At 36.8% G+C, this 20,680-nt stretch overlaps 1 protein-coding gene across 2 annotated transcripts in view; it reads left to right on the top strand.

The window, feature by feature from the left end:
• Positions 1–20,680, top strand: part of Cals (calsyntenin 1) — a 185,003-nt gene that overhangs the window by 117,375 nt on the left and 46,948 nt on the right. For both annotated transcript variants that reach the window (XM_069846795.1, XM_069846796.1), the window contains exons 3-4: positions 19,855–19,976; positions 20,186–20,394. In XM_069846795.1, the coding sequence (XP_069702896.1) occupies positions 19,855–19,976; positions 20,186–20,394 (331 nt within the window). The remainder of the gene's footprint in view (positions 1–19,854; positions 19,977–20,185; positions 20,395–20,680) is intronic.

The following is a 20,680-nucleotide window of genomic DNA, read 5'->3' as shown; positions in this document are numbered from 1 at the left end:
CAGCTCTAGTAGATTCTGTTTCTCAAACTATTTTACCAGTCTAGTAACTTGTGACAATTTTTCACTAGTCACATGATCTGTTTCACTAGTCAGCTGATTTAGTTCTTTTGTTTATAGTCATTGGTAGATATTGTGATTTGAGGTTAGAAAGCTAAGTTGTTTGTTTTGGTTTTGATTTCTCTTTTCGGTTGAAATTCCATCAATTAAAAGCAAATTAACTATACTCAATATGATTAATAAATCAAAGGATACACTATTCGGTGCTTTTTAAAGCACATTAACAAAAAATGATGAAGTAAACGAAATGACAAGAAATTTTGTAATGTGTGAGGCTAGGGAACGGATGCCTCAGAACAAAGATTATGCATACGTTAGGGACACTTACTGGCCCAATATTAAGAAAGCAACTTCGATAAGTACCAATTCAAATTCACTAGTGGATCTACTTCCGACATGAATGTCTCTTATGACTTGATGAAAAATTCGCTAATTTTTTTTTTAATTTGATATATTCATAATTATTATTGTCGTTCTATATTTAATTTGTAGGCTAAAGCTAACAATATCAGAAGAACTGGCAGTGGAGGAGGAGAGTCAGCAAAAATTACTGACTTAAAAATTATTGACTTAAAAATTACTGCAGTTGATGAATTGGTATTAGATTATTATTAAAGAATTCTGCAAGTTTTGCTGGTCTAGGACAGAAAGACCTGATGGCAATGGAAAATAATCAACATCCCGATTTGTAGAGCAATTTGTATTTGAAGCTTTGCTGATAATATATGACTTCTATTTGTTTGCCTTGTTATGACAGGTCCCACTACATTTAACAACTCTTCAAGCTTTTCAGCACTTTACCTAAACTTATCATTATATTTAAACAATGCTCCTTTAAAGGAATAATATTTGTTCTTTCTCTATATAGTTTTCGCTCTTCTCATAACAACTTCATCACTTCAATCAGAATCACGAAACCACATAACCGCAATATTTTGTTTTATCATCTGAGAAAGGTTGTCACTGGTAACTGATAATATAGGGATCACCAGTCTTTAGAGTCTTGTAGCAATATTCCTGTTGAACACTAGTATAATCAACTAGATTAGCATTTTGAGAAACAGAATCACTTATGAACTGGTGAAATCGACCAATATTACTAGTCTGTGAACTGGTAACTACTACTTTACCCTTGTAGTTTCTAGAAACACAGACTTGTAAAATAAACTAATATTGCTACTGTACAGACTAGTATTACTAGTCCATGAGGTTTGAGAAACAGGCCCCAGGTGGCAGTGGTATACACAATATAAACAATACACAATAAAATCATAAACAATACACAATAAAATTTACAATACACAATATAATAAGAATACACAATACAATTTAACACAATAATTACAATTAATAATAAAACATATACCAAATTTTACAATACAACCTACATATGTATAGACCCTACATAAGTTTCAATAGTCTTTCACTTTACTCTCATCTCATTCACTGTAGTGGCACTATGACGCATTTCACTGATACTTTAGGACACATTTCACTGACACTATAGAACACATTTCATTGACGCTATAAATTATCACTGATCGGAACTATTCACTGCACTGTAAAACCATAACTTCACTGACTCACCTGGCTTCACTGATACAACATTCAAATAAGTCAAATAATTACACCCTTATGCATACTTATAAACAGAACTACATTTAAGCTAAATATTTCTAGTCTAAGGCCCTCTTATACGCTATTTTTAAATAATTTACAATTCAAACCAAGGAAGTAACTCGTCAAGCTAAATAAATACACTTCACCTTGCTGTCCCTGATGAGAGCAGCTGATAATCACCACACCTTTCTTCCCTTTCTTTCCCGTACTTCACGTTACAGAGCAACTCTTCGTTTAGTGTACATCCCATTATTGCATTATGAATTTTTTATGCAACACCAAAGCCTGATTTACAATATGGCGTTTGGATTTTTACGAATAACTTTCAAACTAATGACAATCGGACATATGACATTTTATGCCCAAAATAGTCTATAGAACAGATTCCTGAAGTGCTGGTCATTAGTTATGAATCACCCTGTAGGCCTATGATAAACAATAAACAGTTTCCAGCTGTTCCATAATACTTTATATTCAAATAAGTAATTATAAATATGAATTGTGTACCTTGGATCTTTGGTTCCTGCCTCTAATATCTCGAAGGAAATTGATAGACAAAATTCCAGACGGGATAGCTGTCCATTTTAGAATATCCGAATGATTTAGCCGACTTGCAAAATATCCAAAAAGACATTGACATTGATTTTTCATTGTTAACAGTTATGTAGAACTGTGGTTGAAATGGCCATGAATTCATTAAAAATATGCACACACACACACACACACACACAATCATCATCCTGTCAAGTACTAGTCCCAAAAGAACTGTTACGGCCTGAAAAAGCGATTTTCTCGCCATCTTTTCATAGGTCGACCAAGTACCGTTTCCCATTTGGACGATACTTCATTATTGCCTTAGGGATCCTGGATGAAACTATTCTTGAGACGTGTTCCTTCCAGTTTAACTGATATCTGGAGATATAGTCCAGTATTGATGACACATTAAGTTCTTGAAGGATATCTTCATTTTTTTTTCCGATCCCATTTAGTGTAGCCAGCTGTTTGGCGCATGAATCTCATCTCGCAAGCTGTTAGTCTGCTTTCATCTTTTCTTATATATAATGAAAGTAGTAGGCCAGTGACAACACAAACGAGGAGAGTTCGGTTGGCACTGTGGATAGGGTCTCGGCATAGTTCAGATGGTAAGAGCACTCAACGCACCAAGCTGAGAGTCCTGGGTTCGATTCCCAGTGCCAGAAAGAATTTTTCTCCATTAATAAGTTTCCATAAGTTCATATTACTAATAAAATTATAATACACCTCACATATTTGAAGCTGTGGTTGTTCTGCTACCTCATTTCGAATTCGCACTTTTAACTTCTTTTTTTTTCCCCCGATTACCGTATCAGTAACATGGCTGAACTCGCTTACTTCTCCCCTTTCGTTATACTTTATGTTGTAAACTAGGAAACAGCTGTTCTGTCTGCAGTGCCATGACCACTAAATGAGCACTTCGCGGCATTGAGGGCATAGAAGCACTTTCGTGCAAAGAAGTGGATAATTAGAGGAACTTGTATGAGCCAATATCTTTGTTTTTACAAACCTTTGCACATAAACTGAGAGACTGTCTATGTCCCTTCCTACAACAAAACCGTTTGACTGTGTAGTGCTATCACAGTCTACTATATACAGTCACGAAGCTTGAGTGCTAGAAACAATGGACTGTGACGGTACTATTTTGCATTGCCTGTAATGAGGCGATATTAGCGATCCTAGTGGTGATCAACTATCTAATGTTTGCATATTTACTACGTATTGAGCTTCGCGACTGTATATACTAGACTGTGGTGTTATTTCATTGGATTGAAGAGTGGCGTTACATCTGGACACAGGATCTGTATTCTCAGCAGCAGCCTATAACGAACGACTGCATGCGTACCTCATTGTCTGAACATAATGGCGCGAGATCGATTTGGCTAATGAATGTATGTGTGCATTAGTTACTCGTTAATTTAAACTAACTAAACAATCCATTGTTACATAATATGCGTGTATTTAATTGTACTGTTAAATGTTATTGGAGCGGAGCGTGCAATAGAATGCACGATCATACCAATGTCCATAATTATGATGAAATTGGTCTTTTAAAATTTACAGCAATCATTATTTAACACTAATAGCTAAATGTCGAGGAAACTTGAAAAAATGCATTAAAATCTGTACGTTATGTTACAAACGCTTACCCTCCAGGGATGTCAAAGCTCCTGCACTGCCTGCTCATACTGCAAGCAATACAAATCCAACAAGGTTCACTTTTTATCAAGATAAAGTTGAACCATCCATCGGTCTTATCTGCAGTTTTTCTTGGGAAAGATAAATGCGGTAGCTTTCCGTTGCTTTCCGCACACCACTCTCTTTCTCATCTTAAAAGATCCCGGGCGATTCCAGTGTGGAGGTGAGGAGAATGGATTTGACTAGTTCAGTCCTACGGACTTCACCTAAATTCACCGCAAGGGTTAAATATCAGTTCTGTCAGGGTTTTTGACCTGATCAGAGACCGGGAAATCCCAGTTGATCTTTGTCTCCCAATTTAGAACATTATAAACAGAAATGATAATAATAATAATAATAATAATAATAGTAATAATAATAATAATAATAATAGAGTTTGGAGTTGAATGGGTTACATCAGCTTCTTGTCTATGCGGATGACGTGAATATGCTAGGAGAATATCCACAAACGATTAGGGAAAACGCGGAAATTCTAGTTGAAGCAAATAAAGCGATAGGGTTGGAAGTCAATCCCGAAAAGACGAAGTATATGATTATGTCTCGTGACCAGAATATTGTACGAAATGGAACTATAAAAATTGGAGATTTATCTTTTGAAGAGGTGGAAAAATTCAAATATCTTGCAGTAACAGTAACAAATATAAATGACACTCGGGAGGAAATTAAACGCAAAATAAATATGGGAAATGCCTGTTATTATTCGGTTGAGAAGCTTTTGTCATCTAGTCTTCTGTCAAAAAATCTGAAAGTTAGAATTTATAAAACAGTTATATTACCGGTTGTTCTGTATGGTTGTGAAACTTGGACTCTCACTTTGAGAGAGGAACAGAGATTAAGGGTGTTTGAGAATAAGGTTCTTAGGAAAATATTTGGGGCTAAGAGGGATGAAGTTACAGGAGAATGGAGAAAGTTACACAACGCAGAGCTGCACGCATTGTATTCTTCACCTGACATAATTAGGAACATAAAATCCAGACGTTTGAGATGGGCAGGGAATGTAGCACGTATGGGCGAATCCAGAAATGCATATAGAGTGTTAGTTGGGAGGCCGGAGGGAAAAAGACCTTTGGGGATGCCGAGACGTAGGTGGGAAGATAATATTAAAATGGATTTGAGGGAGGTGGGATATGATGGTAGAGACTGGATTAATCTTACTCAGGAAAGGGACCAATGGCGGGCTTATGTGAAGGCGGCCATGAACCTCCGGGTTCCTTAAAAGCCAGTAAGTAATAATAATAATAATAATAATAATAATGGCTTTATTTAGTAAGTAAAAGAAATCTAACTAATAAAGCCAAAGTTTGTAAGTAAAAAGGTAAACAGTTTATTAAAGGAGAAGAAAAAATAATTCAATTACAAATCACCTTTATAGTCTTCAAAAAATTACAATTAAATCCAATTTCTTACCAAAATTTCAATAAGTAATCCAATAGCAAATATAAATAATATCTTGTCAAGATAAAATTGTTGTTAATATTTTTCTATTCCACAAATAATACCTTTAAGATGATTAATCCTATTTATTTTCTACTCTGTTATATTTCATATTATATAATTGTATAAATTACTTTTACGGACTACATGTAATTGTTGGAACAAAAAAAAAAAAAAAACTGCAATATACTTTCTCACCTAGTATTTAAGTAGTGTAAATGGCGAATTAGCATTGCACTTCATACTTTTTGTAGTCGCAAGATATCGATCACAGGTAGACGAAATTCTGAAAGATTACCTAATTTGGCAACGCTGTTTCTGCTCTCAGAAAAAACAAAACGGAAGAGAACCACTTTGTTACAAAGGAAATTACATTTTCCCAGAATTCAGTCAGCTGATAAAGCTGCTCTAATGCAAATACAGCCCACTTAATGAACTTGCATTTAAATGCCTCCTTACCATGGACATTCCCAAACCAGTTTGCAGCAAACAGTTATAGAAATGTCGTAGCCCAGCATACGTAAAACGTAAACTCGTACCGACGCGAGTTCAAGAGATTTTCCTGGAGGATATAACTATAATATGCCTACACGTTATACTAGTTACCAGTTTTTCAGTGTATTAAGCATGATTTTATGTAGCATGTAAATGCATAGTTCCGTTATTTTTATAAATCCGTAATATTTTCATGAATTTAAGACATATACGACATATTTACAAGATTTTTTTTCTTCGTGAACGCAAAAAGCAGGGAGCTGAGTGGGAGGTAGAAATGTGATGAGCTTACGAAATACGGACACTTAAACATCACGTGCTAAGTCGCGAACTTAACTTACTTGCCTCTATGAAGATTATTTTTGTTATATTCCCATTGAAGAGTTCAGTTGTTCAGATCAAAAACACCTAATATTACACTTTCACCTGCATTTATGTTAACACAGCATCTACAGTCACTCAGTCATTATAGAGGTGATTAATTCGTTGATCTCAAATAATTCTGCTGATAATACGCTGGCAAACAGTGAGTTGGAAGGGAATCCTGTATTTGTATCTTCTCATTTTTCCGGCATACCAAAAGCATTCACGTCACTAGAAAGTATTGGCAGTCTCTTACATGTGTCACTAGCCGTTTTTTAAGAAACGAAATCTAATCTAAGTTCTGTTCCTGGTAGTGTAGGACAAAAAGTAAAGAAAAAAGTGACTAATGTTATTAAAAAAAAATCCTGAATGCCAAGAGTTGTGCGACATTCGAGACATTTTCGAAGGAAAATCTATTGCACCAAAATATTTATTTCTGCGGAACAATTAACATAATTTAAACGCGACTCAATAATCTCGTGTGACGTGGAAATAAGTTACCACGATACTAAAGCATTTAAGGAACAACAAACGCAGATTCTCAATTGAAAATCATCTCGGCCACACGTTGGTCGTAAACTGCAACTCATCGCTTATATTAGACAACGGAACCACCTCTGTTTCAACCTCTCAGGAATAATGTAATTCCATACTCATTACCATTCGTACTGTTACGGGAAACATAATTTATCTTAATTTATTAGTGCTTATTCATTGGCATATTTTGCACTTTTAAGGGCATATTTTCATGCATATTTAATAGTTCTTAGGGCCCTAATCATGAATATTTATTTATAAGTTATACACTCTAAGCGGAAGGAAGAAAATAGAAAAGATTTGAGAATGCTCGGTTTGCATTGAAAGACCTGACCTTGAGCAGAAAACTATGAATGCATACGCTAATCAATATTGCAATGGAAATTGGTTCGCATCAAATAACTAGAAATAATGCTACATACTAACGCATATACGGCTGAGAACGCGCCTGTATAGTACGAAGTGATCATTACTGTCACAATGAAAAAATAGACTTTTGACGTTTCTAGTGAAGCACGTGGAAGGTACAAAGCCAGAGTGCGGAATTGCAGCTAGAACATACCCTTGTCCCCACCACGGAAGCAGACAGCAATAGCAGTAAGGCAGAGATTTTGTATTCCATTATCGATAAGCACAGAAGTGTTTAAGATACGATGACAAACTAAGGATGTATCTATTAACGCCGACTTCACTTGCCTTGTGTCGCCGGAAAGGCGATTGACGAATTAATTTTCTATTGGTTGACCCATGCGCTTAGCTGGTAGAAAGGAGTTCAAAAACAAACGTTATGTAGCTATCAGAAGTCGTTTCTTTGGTTGCGACAGGTGCAGTAGCGAACTAGTGAAAATTGCTGGGTGACTGCAATAAGCTTACTCCCATCATTGCATTCTTCGTTTGGAGCTTCAATTTCTAGAGCTCTCTAGGGTATATACTTTATTGTTAGGAAAAGGTTGACAACTCTTACGTTAGCTCCCCGTTACATGCGAATTATCCTTGTGGTTAGTGTTCATTAGTTTCTGATCTGGTTCATATCATCATCATTGGGGCTAGGATTTTGATGACCTATAAATCATGGCCTAAAAGCAATGCATTTATGACCTAAAATCTTTCAGAAATGTCCTTAAAAATGCCCTAAAAACTGATCTTACATAATTGGCTTAGAAGGAAAAGAGGTTTTGTACTACTTAATATTTAGACTAGTAATTAAATTAAATTCTAGTACCAACATTTAAGTTTATTTAATTTTACATAATTTTTTCTAAGTAGTACACTTCATTTAATTATTTTACCTGATGTAATTCCATGTAGTCCACCACAAGGCCACTCTTATCCGGAACTAGCAGGTATAGAGGAGTCTATATTGAAGGGGTGGTTGGACTGATTCATTACATGGGGTGTACTACGTTAAAATGGCAATATTTGTGTGGAAAAACGATTAAAATGTTATACAAAATAATGCGTATTAATGGACAAAATATGTAGAGAAAATATCAAAGGATGTAATAGTAATATGCGTTACAAGAGCGGTATGTTGACGTTTTCATGTTCGAGGAAAAGATTGCAAAAGCGAAACGTAGTTGAGCTTTTTTAATTTCCGAGAACATGAAAACAAACATACCGCTCGTGTATCGTACATTATTTTGTGCGAAGGTCGTTTATTACATACCTGAAAGAGGAATTTCTAATTAGTTGCAATGAAATCTCCATCTTGGTTTCTGTTCAATGACGGCAACTTTGGAAAACAAATATATCTATCTTCAACATTGTTCCTATAAAATGTTTTCTGTGTTTACTATACTCCAGCAGGCCGTGATATACATCTGACTTCCCCCCCCCCAATCTATGTTGAGTCTGGAATCTTGTTGATTTTTTCACGGCTTCCTTAATGTTACTTGCATTACAAATGCAGTAACTTTAGTGGTGTTGTAGAGTTTACTTAATTTTTGCAAATATTTAAAAACAATAATTAACAGTGCAATTTAGGTGAAATTGCAGTGGTAAGTTTCCAATTTATAATTATTACTATATTGAACGTCTTTAAAAATAATATGTTAAAAGCCTAAAGCAGTAAAATGAATATGACGCTTAAGCGGTAAGAATAGGGAAATTGTTATGTGTGTTACGTTGGGAATACTGAATGTGGTATTTCACACTTACCGCGTATTGGTTGTGTGCGGAAAGCAAGTAAATACGCACGATCTCGCACAAACATTATTTTACATTAATAATGTGGGTTTATGGCCAAAATTAATGAAAATGCCTAAAAAATGACCGAATAAAACAAAAGATGCTCTTATGAGCCGAAACAGGCAAAAAATGCCCAAAAATATGTCTTAAAACACTCAGTTTATCACATAACATATAAATAGTGAAGCAGCTATGTTTCTGGCTTACTAGAAAAAAGATACAATTTCATCAAAATCCTAGCCCTAATCATCATCATCATCATCATCATCATCATCATCATCATCATCATCATACAATGTCGATCCATCTTGTGGGATATTTCGGTAAACGTCGAGAAAGAGGAGTTCGTGAACGGAAAACGATTGTAACGATTTTAATTCGTACCAGCATATTATAGAGTTTGAACAGAATACTCCTACATACTTGTTTATAGAGTTGCACAGTCAGCTGTTTCTGACATAGAACTGCGTCTTTCTCCTTTCGTAAGTATGGGAAGGGGGGAACTTGGGAATTGACAAGTACATAAGATTGTAACGTCCTTCCTTGTTCTCCTTGATACACATACAATTTATATTATATAAAAGCCACCAGAGTTGCGCTCGGGCGTGGGTTCGATTCCCGCTTGGGCTGATTATATGGTTGGGGTTTTTCCGAGGTTTATCTCAACCGTAAGGCGAATGTCAAGTAATCTATGGCGAATCCTAAGAACTCCAGAAGAAAGAAGAGTGGAAAGGGTGTTCAGAGAAACTCCTTTAAGGAAAAGACCACTGGGAAGACTTAGGCGTAAATATTTGGACAATCTGAAGAGGACCTACATATTTTTAGAAATTTATGATAACTGGAAAATTGTTTGTCAGGACAGAGTGCAGTGATACTGCATTGTAAACTCAGCAGACAAGAGCTTTCATAGCCAATAATAATAATAATAATAATAATAATAATAATAATAATAATAATAATAGTAAAATCCCGTATATTCATAGTCTGTTCGTAAACACAGTAGGGCTACCCGTAATAAAATCTGAAATGCAAAAGGCAATAGTGTGCGTAGCGTGCAACCAATCACGTTAAGGTTGCGGGTTCGAGTCTCACACCATGCATGTTGTTTTAATGTGAAAATCCTGCAATTCAGAAAATTCAGAATGGGGGACATTTAAAAGACCAAATCGCTATTGCTATCAATTTCATTGGAGTCGTTAGTTTTCGGTTTGTTTGTTGTGATTTCAATTCTACCACCCTGTGGCCGGGAGGAAAAAGGTCTTAAGTCAGTTTTTTGTGAAAATGGGATTTTTATACACTCTGAAAGCGGAAACAATTCTCTACAATCTGGTAAAACGGTTAAAGTCAAATGAGACTCCTGACTGGATTGATAGTGCGTTACCAAATGTCGTAAGTACTTTTTGAATCGAGCACACACAGAATAAAGGACTTAAGAATATGTAATACTTTATTCCTTATAAACCATCACATGTTTACTTTTCATGCTTCCCTATTAAAAAGGTCTAACTTGTATTTTAGTCATTTTATCACATACTGATGCCCTTTCCTTTTAAAACTATAAGCACCAGGTAAACAATCCTATAGTTGTTTAAGACCCATTTTGCATTTCTAATAATTTACATTTCTCATTTTGACATGAAAAAGGTCTTATGTTTACATAGCCCTTTCTACTCAGTTTGGGTTCTAGTCTTAAAAGGCTTAAGTGCGGCTATTTTTGGAAATAATCAAGAAAATTGTTAAATGAGCAACATTACCTATTTTAGAAGAAATATAAACAAATAATATTCAAGAAAAACATCTTAATTAAAAAAAAACTCTACAATTAACACCAATTTCAACCTTTCTACTGTTCTCCTGAAAAGTATAAAATTTTTACTTAAGACCTTTTTCCTCCCAGCCACAGAGTATAAACATACGTTGTAACAAATTATTTGTTACTAAAAACTAACCAGTTATAGGTGCATCATTAGCATTTCAAAACGAAAAAAATATTCAAGAATAATTGGCGCTAATGTTCCTTGGTCAGCCAGCTTAATGCAGTTGCTTATTTTCAATAGGGAAGATACAGATGACTCGCCCTAGTAATGTAGAATTTTCTTACCTAACCTGGCGTTGAAATCTCCTAGAAGCAGGTATCGCATTTTAGAGGACATGCCGTAAAACCAGTGACCGCTGATTGACTGAGGCAAGTGAGGCCGGGCCTCAGTCACTTGGCTTAACAGAAATCAAATTTTGTGTTTTTATATAATGTATTAGTTATTTGAATGAAGCATCGCTGTAGAAGCATTTTAAAACTTTGTGATGTATATAGACCTGTTTTGCAGTAAAATTTACTCCTGAGGCCAGAATCGCTCGTGCCGGGTTTGGCTTGTGATGTATATAGACCTGTTTTGCAGTAAAATTTGTTCCTGAGGCCAGGATTGCTCGTGCCGGGCCTGTCTTCTGAATTTCCTGTATTTTCGCGGGGTTTGAGCTTGCGCTTAAAACGTTGTAGCCGAGGCACAATTCGTCTGGCCTCGTGGCCTGGTCAGGTTTCACTCACATCCATGGGCCGGCTTCAAGGGTAGAGTGGGGTGGGGTGGTGACTTGTCTTCCTAAATAGGTCATAAATAACACAAATTCCAGTTCTTTGGCAGGCAGAGACGGACACTATTCCCTCCCCTTATGTCTCAGTTTATGACTTAAGCGAGGGTGTTGTACTATTGTAATTCGTAGTACAGTAGTGAATCTGGACCAATGTTGTTATGTATTTCGGGAAAATATAAACAGAAACAAATGCCAGAAATAATGCTGGTGTAGTTAATTCATTGTTAGAGTGTCCTTTTTCTAGAAGAAATAATATTGAAAGAAAGGAAGTTTTAAATAAAGAGAGAGCCTACCGAGATACCTACATCGCTGACAAATTTTCTGACAGATAATCTTAAAACGCGAGTTTCTATTGCATCCTGATATGGGTAACATAAATGGTTAAGTGGTAATGTGGTGCAAAATAAACTTCTCTGTTGGCCTTGTTCGTTGCTGTCAAGGGGAAAAAATAAAAAGAACAGAAAGGAGGGGATTTTCAACACATAATATGGGTTGCTTCATCACACTGAAACAATCACTGAAACTCACAGCATAACAGCTTATTTGGTGAGTGACATTATTTTTCATCAATAGTAGGCTAATAATAATAGACTAATAATAATAATAATAATAATAATAATACAGTAATCATGATATTAATAATATAACAATAATTAATATCATAAATAAACATTTTCTATCGGAGGCACTTAAACTAGTTGCATCTGGCCTCACCGAGGATTTCGATCACCGGCCGCTACTGCGTAAAATGCAGGGTTGTATAAAATTGAAATGGAAGGTGCAAGTGAATCACTCTGTATAATACACATTTACATCCTAGGGTGTGTTATTATCTTCAAACCCAACAATTTGGTTTGGATTTCGTTAATTATCTCGTTTCTAGATCTCGACTTCCCCTTGTTATATGGCAAAATGATCTACAGTTTCGATGTATGATCACAGCGGGGAGGGGAGGATTACTCATGGGGTCATTGATGTTCATATAAATGTACCTGCCATTCAGAGGGGAGAAAATCTTCATTGTCACGAAAAGTTAAGTTAATTACTGTTATGGATTAAAGGGACTTTTCTTTTAATGGGTGATCTGCCTGTCCCCCAGTCACGTGGGTTCTAACATGCTCATGCGAGGTATTTGGTATGAGTAATGCTGACCTCCCTTTTTCGTTTCGTGCTAAGCACTGATCTATATCTCCGTGCGTACTTTGCATCTCAGGTGTGATTCATTGCTATGCAAAACTTTCAATATTGATCATTTTCTCGCAACGTAGCTACGTTATAACCAGGCTTCGAGACTTTGGACCCGATACAATAATTTTACTGTGCATGCACTATAGGTTGTTGACTCGCTGCAGGTAGATAGAGATGTGTTGAGGTAACAACGTTGGTATTTAGAGTAGAGTACGGTAGAATGGGGAAACACATATGTACATTCTGAAAGTAAATATACATTAAACAATGACAATGTGAAAAGAATGTGAAAAGTATTTATTCTCCTGTCTTTTATAAGCATTTGTGTTTAATTATACACAGTGTTAATGGTGGAAATAAGCATGTAGCAATTTTAATTTTTTCATTTATCCTACTGGTCGTCTTTTGGAAGTGCAGTTACAGTACAGAATTGCAATGTACCTACTACAAGATACATTTTCAGTATCTCAAACATAAATCTTTTTCGGTTATCTGCCAAAGTTTGTACTGTAGAAAGCTACGCTCTACGTCGCATGACGTGATAGGAGCAAAACGAAAAAACCTAACATCATTGCAGTCTCTAAGAGACAGTCCTTTATTCTCGGGTGACTCTATGCCCACTAATTTGCTGTTTATGTTACACAGTGTTCCATATCCGTTATTTTTGCACGTTCAGTAACCGGTGTACTTGATGTGTCATTAATTCTCTGCATCATTTTCTAAATTAATTTGAGGGCTTCCGGCATCTCTTGCTCTGACTTCTCTAACCACGTAATAGTTTCAGACACAGTTGAAAACCAAATTATTCGTGAGAACCTTCAAATCCAGAGCGTTTTCCTTTGCGTATTTGTTGGCATTCATTCTACAGTACCCCCACCCACTGTACGCTTTACCACTGTACTCAGTACGCCGTTATGCGGATTTCCCACTGACCTGCTCTATTGGGTCCGAAGTCTCGAAGCCTGGTTATAACCAATTGAGCGTTTTTGCGACACTCGACAGATGCACAAAACTACTTTTCTCAGAAAACGAGTTTTATGGTTATGTTGTGGGAAGGAGATATTTCTAATCATCCTCTACGCACGGTATGAACCGAGTTATGCAAAATCTGACTGCATAGGGTGATACAGAAGCTAAACATCATATGATTGTGATATGTAACTCATTTTCGCAAAATTTTTCATCTATCGAGTGTAGCAAAAACGCTCCTCAATTGAAGACCTGAGAATGATAAGTGGATAAAGATAATTTTTTATGAAATTGATATTTTAATGCGAAACGCAACTATAGCGCTTACTCCATCTGTTGGTGTGAAATGGCAGTCAAATGCTTCATACAAAGAGAATTAGATAGCTCTTGATATTATAGGGCCCTATTCATAGACATTTTTAGCGCGGGCTTCCGGTGAATGATCAGCGTTTTTCGTATTCATAAACCAGTGTTAGCGTTAGGATATGATTTGAATTCTGTACTAGTAACCAGTGGATAGCCGGGGCTAGCTTAGTATGCTCGTAGCGCGTGCTGCGAAATGTCTATGAATAGCACCCATAAAGTTTTAGATTTTCACTTTTGTTGAGAAGGAGAAGTGGACGAAGACCAGGCTTACCCTGTTCTCACTCTCAGCGTGTCACACGCATGCTCGTTTCTGATTGTATTGTATTGTATTTATTAACATTCCATGGTATTCATACATGCTTACAGCTAGAATATGGAACAAGTCAAAAAACTTAATACTATTATAAAGTCTTAATTTAGAGTCACAGTCTAGATGAAATAGGCCTATATACAGACGAGATTTACAATATAGTCTGCTAGTACAACACAAAGTTTTAGTATCAATTTCATGAAGTGTTGTTGAATGTCATGAATTCACCTACAGAATAGAAGGCGTGAGAAATTAGGTACTTCTTTAATTTGGCCCTAAATAATTTTATGTTTTGTGTTTCATTTTTTATATCGATAGGGAGGCTATTAAAAATTTTTACTGCCATATAACGCACTCCTTTTTTATTGTACGATAGACTTGCCGATGGAGTATGAAAGTCATTTTTTTGATGTGTATTGATTACATACGAGGAAGATTATTAATGAAAAGATATACTGACAAGCCATGGGCATTATTTGTACTTTTTTGAAAATAGTCCTACACGATTTCCTAGATTTGGCACCTACTATTATTCTAATTACTCTTTTTTGTAATAGAAATATATTGTTACTATCTGTGGAATTTCCCCAGAATATTATTCCAAAACTCATTACCGAGTGGAAGTATGCAAAGTATATTGTTTTTAAGGTATTGATACTTTTGTTGCTATGAAGAAAGGAGTGCATGTGGATGAAATTAATTTGTATTTAGCTGGAAATCTGTACGATTCGCCATTGCCAATAAGTCAGGAAAAAGTGGGTGATATTTTGAAGCTTGAGAAGATCATTCCTCCAATGTATAATCAGCGGTATGATCATATTCCTGAATGGATAGTAAAGAAAAGAACACAGATATGGACTGAGAGTGACGATACTAGCATATGAATTTGACAGCAGATATTAATATTTTGATAAATAGTATTTATATTTATATACACATGTTGTCTTGAAGTAATTTGAGTTCTTTAAGTGTGAGAACTGGATACGTTTATGGCTTATATTTGTTAAAAATAATATAAAGGAACTTAGTTAATTTTATTACAATGGCATGAAATTATTATTTTCTTTATGCTATAACACATTTTAAGTAAAGTTATTAAATATTGTTTTAATTCACATTTTTGTCATTTTGTATCGAAAGAAATTCAGAATTCTGATTGAGAGTCAGAACTGCTTAACTGCATTGTCATTTTTTATTAATAATTCATTGGAGATTCAGTTGATATTTATTTAATGGTATACTTACTTACTGGCTTTTAAGGAACCCGGAGGTTCATTGCCGCCCTCACATATGCCCGCCATTGGTCCCTATCCTGAGAAAGATTAATCCAGTCTCTATCATCATATCCCACCTCCCTCAAATCCATTTTAATATTATCTTCCCATCTACATCTCGGCCTCCCCAAAGGTCTTATTCCCTCCGGCCTCCCAACTAACACTATATGCATTTCTGGATTCGCCCACACGTGCTACACGCCCTAATGGTATAATAGTACATTATGCAACGAGCCTATAATGAAGGTCATTAAGAAGTGAGTATGGATATTTATGAAACGAGCGCAAGCGAGTTTCATAATTTTCATACGAGCTTCTTAATTACCATTATAGGCGAGTTTCATACGACTTTTTATGCTCGACCATATTTCTAACTTGATATTATTAATCTTATTGTATCTGACCTGGAGCAATGTCCCGTATGTTGTGAGATGTGCGCAGACGCGAAAGTATTGATTTTTTCCGAGGAACAGATGTCCACATTGACCTTGCTAGGCCATAAGAACCTACAGAGATAACATTGAAATAAAATTAGACATTGAAAAACGAGATGACAAATTGTATTTATTTGAATATTATTTACAGTTAACGCTAATTATTATAGTAACAGAACATAACCTTCTGCGACAGTATTGGATTTCCAGCCTCCGTGACTTTTCGCTAATTCTCTTTCGATTGCATATCCGAGAATAATCGATACTTGCGGTTTTATAACGGTAGAAAGCTGACCTGTCATTGGCTGAACAGTTGTAACCTGAGTCGTCATTGGCTGAAAGATCTGGCCTTTAATGAGTAGGTGTACTTTAATGACATGCATTAAAGGTCTGCTACCAGGTGTAGAATTACTACATTTCGGCATGGTCGAGCATAAAATGTTTTAAAAAATATCCGACATTTTTCAATGAGTATAAGAAATTTACTGAATGATGAAAGAAAATGATGAAAATAGTTTTCAGGTCTTTAATTGCTGATTTAACATGGAATTCTGTTGTTCCAAGGCGAAAGGTGATAAGTCAATTTTCGGCGAAAATGAGAGTTGGCGATATGTTGTGCATCTTGGTGATACGAATATCTTTACTGTGGCAAAAGATGACAAACATATCTGTATTACTTCTTCCTCTAGCCTGCTTTAATGAAACATAATTCCTATGATTTTACACGCCCGTTCGAACTTTAAATTCTGGCTCCTGAAAAACTGCGAGAATTGACATCACATTTTGCCTAGGAGCTACAGGATTTGTATCCAGCAGAATGTCCGTGATTGGCATTAGGTGCTCTACTTTTTCCCCCTCCAGAGTTCCATAACCAAGATTTTAAGAACAGTTTACCCCCTTAACTCGGACACTTTGCCTGAATAGGACGATGCTTACAATGTGGTCTAGTAATCTTCACTTTGGCTTTGTCGTGTCATGTCACGTGTACATGTAATATAATAGGCTAGTCTGAATAGCTTGTCTAGTGAGGCTTTGAAAGCCTTTATTCGTTGATTCCAATCTTCTGATATCTATGTACTGAGGAGGTCTGAGAATTTGTTGCATAGTGAATGTTCCCAGTAGCCAACTAGCACTTCACAGCCATTGCTCCTGATTAATTTGATAAGTCCTCACTGTTTTATTTCATATAATTTATCGCAACATGACATCTGTCTGCAGTAGAAGAAGACTGCTCGATGGTGTCTCGACTGTGATGTCTTGTATACAGGGTGTTTCAGAAGTGACGGTCAAACATTTAGGAATGAAAAGTAAAAACGAGGAGAAGCAAAAAAGTATACTTCCATTTGTGGAAAACACATTGTTATCACACTCAAGTCACTAACTGTCGAAGAAAAATTCGTCTGCTTTCGTTGAAAGAGTAATGGAACAGAGAAAAATTCTCTCCGGCACCGGGATTTGAACCCGGGTTTTCAACTCTACGTGCTGATGCTTTATCCGCTAAGCCACACCGGATACCCATCCCGGTGTGGACAGAATCGTCTCAGTTTAAGTTCCAACTCTTGGGTTCCCTCTAGTGGCCGCCCTCTGCACTACGTCATAGATGTCTATGAACATAGGACTGAAGTCCACACATGTGCTGAGGTGCACTCGTTATGAGTGACTAGTTGGCCGGGATCCGACGGAATAAGCGCCGTCTTAAATCAACTAGTCACTCATAACGAGTGCACCTCAGCACATGTGTGGACTGAAGTCCTACGTTCATAGACATCTATGACGTAGTGCAGAGGGCGGCCACTAGAGGGAACCCAAGAGTTGGAACTTAAATTGAGACGATTCTGTCCGACACTGGGATGAGTATCTGATGTGGCTTAGTGGATAAACCATCAGCACGTAGAGCTGAAAACCCGGGTTCAAATCCCGGTGCCGGAGAGAATTTTTCTCTGTTCCATTCCTCTTTCATCGTATGATGACGCAGTATATCTGCATGGAAATATCATATGTACTTCGGTACATTAAAATAATATATTCGTCTGCTTTGTTTTACTTTCGGCATTTTTACGTTTTCACTTGAGTAATACAATATGAGCCACTGGCGTGGCTCAGTCGGCTAAGGCACTTGCCTGCCGGTCTGAAGCTGCATTGGGGCGCGGGTTCGATTCTCACATAGGCTGATTACCTGGCTGGGTTTTTTCCGAGGTTTTCCCCAACCGTAAGGTGGATGCCAGGTAATCTATGGCGAATCATCGGCCTCATCTCGCTATCACCAATCTCATCGACGCTAAATAACCTAGTAGTTGATACAGCATTGTTAAATAACCTACTAAAAATACAATATGCTGACTGCGGGCACTGTGGCTGCAGTATTTGTTCTGTTGAGTTGAATGGAGTGGGGGGGAAGCACATAACACACGTGATCAGGAGTCGAGGCTGTTGCAACAATAAGGAAAATTCTTGTAAGACGAAATCAAACTGCGTAAGCAATCTGCAGTAGATTCTAGAATATGACTGCGACTACAGCATAAAAAAATGTCCGTTCATAATCGGAAAAGGGCAAAAATGCAACAAAAAGTAGAACATTTCCTAAAAAATGAGCAATAGACAATAAAAGACCGAAAAATGCAAAATAAAAGTAGGCTATATTAGTTCATGATGAAGTGAAAAGAGTTTCTAGTGCATTCTGCATTGTCTGTGATGTCTCAGAAAAAAGATACTTCATCACTTCTGAGCCATACTCACAATCAGATGCCTATGTTGCGCGATAAAAATGGCAAGTCGTAAATTGCAAGTTTTCAGTAGAGAAAAAACAAAGTTTGAAATGGGGCCGAGGCCTAATATCATTATGATGTGCTGGAAATCTGATGCTCTACATCGTTATGGAAGAGGATAGACATAAGTCTACATATTTTGTATTCACATGGAGGTCATAACTCAAAACCACCAATTTCTGACTTCCGCCATTTTTACCGCGCACCATAGATGTATCCAATGTTATGGCCTGTAACCTTGTGTTAGCATGTCTAAGTATATAATCAGAATTTAAATAAGAACCTGATGAGTTTATTGAGGGCCTGAAGATCTACACCAGCCATGAGAGGCCAAACTCCTTACTGGAGAACCGAGATTTAATTAATCCTCGCTCTGGCAAGGAGAATTTTTAAGCTGGATATAAATGTACTCCTGGTCCCGTGCCGTGGCGTCGTGGTCTAAGGCATCCTGCCTAGGACTCGCGTTACGGAATGCGCGCTGGTTCGAGTTCTCATGGGGGAAGAAATTTTCTCATAAAATTTCGGCAAGTGTATGGGACCAGTGCCCACCCAGCATCGTGCATCGTGCTAACCACACGATACCTCCATTCTGGTTGGATGATCGTCCACCTCTGCTTCGTCATGTGGGCGTGAGGCCAGCAGCCGGCTGGTCGGTCTGTGCCCTTCACGGGCTGTAGCGCCACGGATTATTATTTATTATTAAATGTACTCCTGACGGACACTGCCGTCTGAATAAGCATTCACATGTATTGGGCTTCATTAATGATCCAACTTGTAGTAAATGTGGTTCAGAAAATAAAACTTAACGTCACTAAGTTGGTCATCCACTGCTGTCTCCTGGGTTGATTTCTGGTTTATGGAGGAAATAATGGGCTTGTCGTGTCTAAGTGCTTTAGTAACAATGTACGCCCTTACTAAAGAAGAAGAAGGAGAAGAAGAAAACATAACTAAATATTCCATTTTTATTGTTCGGTTTATTAATGTTTTTCAGTGAGGGCCAAGAGCAAAATGCTGAGAATTGTTTGTCTTTGTTGCAGATCATTTTGAAAGCAGGAGGAGAAGCAGAACTGAGGGCTCGCAAAGCTCTGAACTGCGAAAAGAGGAAAAACTACAAATTTGACATTGCAGCTGTCAGTTGTACTGGGGAAGTGTCAGACAAGTAAGGAAATTGTTGCTTCCATATTTTTGTTCTCTAGGTTCAATAACTATAAAATTACATTGCGCTGTTACATTGCTCTAGAATGTTATCGTGTAATATCTACTGTTTTCGTTATTGTATAGTGTAATGTTTTAATTTTTATACCAAGTCATTTTCAGCTTTTGTTTGAAAATAGTTTTATATTGCAAAAATCTGTATACATTTTGCAGTGCAACTGTCCATATTTCTGTCGTTGATATCAACGAGTATGCACCAACATTTTTGGACCCATCCTATGTGTGTCAAGTTGATGAGGGCCGCCTATATGAAGAAATTGTCAGAGTGGAGGCCACTGACAGAGATTGCACTCCAAAATTCGGTGATGTTTGTAAATATGAAATCCTGACCAGCGACCAACCTTTCACCATTGATAATGAAGGTAATGGAACAAAATCTGAATTCTCTATCAATATTTTGTCTTTCCTAATCTTTTCGTTACACTTTCTCCCTTTACTGTGTATCTACCCTGGCTTGCAGTGGTGGTTTGTGAACAGAATCAGATGCGTCCTACTCTGATATCTAACATGCAGTCCAATAAATTTCGAACCGTTTTAGAGGGCCCCTTGTTTTGATGCCATATATTTCTTTACTGTATTGTCTATGCTACAAACAAAGAACGTAAGTTCCAAAAAAAACACCCAGGTTTTCAGACAATTTCTATTTCA

Source organism: Periplaneta americana, chromosome 15 (genome assembly GCF_040183065.1).
Source record: "Periplaneta americana isolate PAMFEO1 chromosome 15, P.americana_PAMFEO1_priV1, whole genome shotgun sequence".
NCBI classification, from domain to species: Eukaryota; Metazoa; Arthropoda; class Insecta; order Blattodea; family Blattidae; genus Periplaneta; species Periplaneta americana.
The sequence above is the reverse complement of the archived record's forward strand: the minus strand, read 5'-3'. Positions and strand labels throughout refer to the sequence as shown.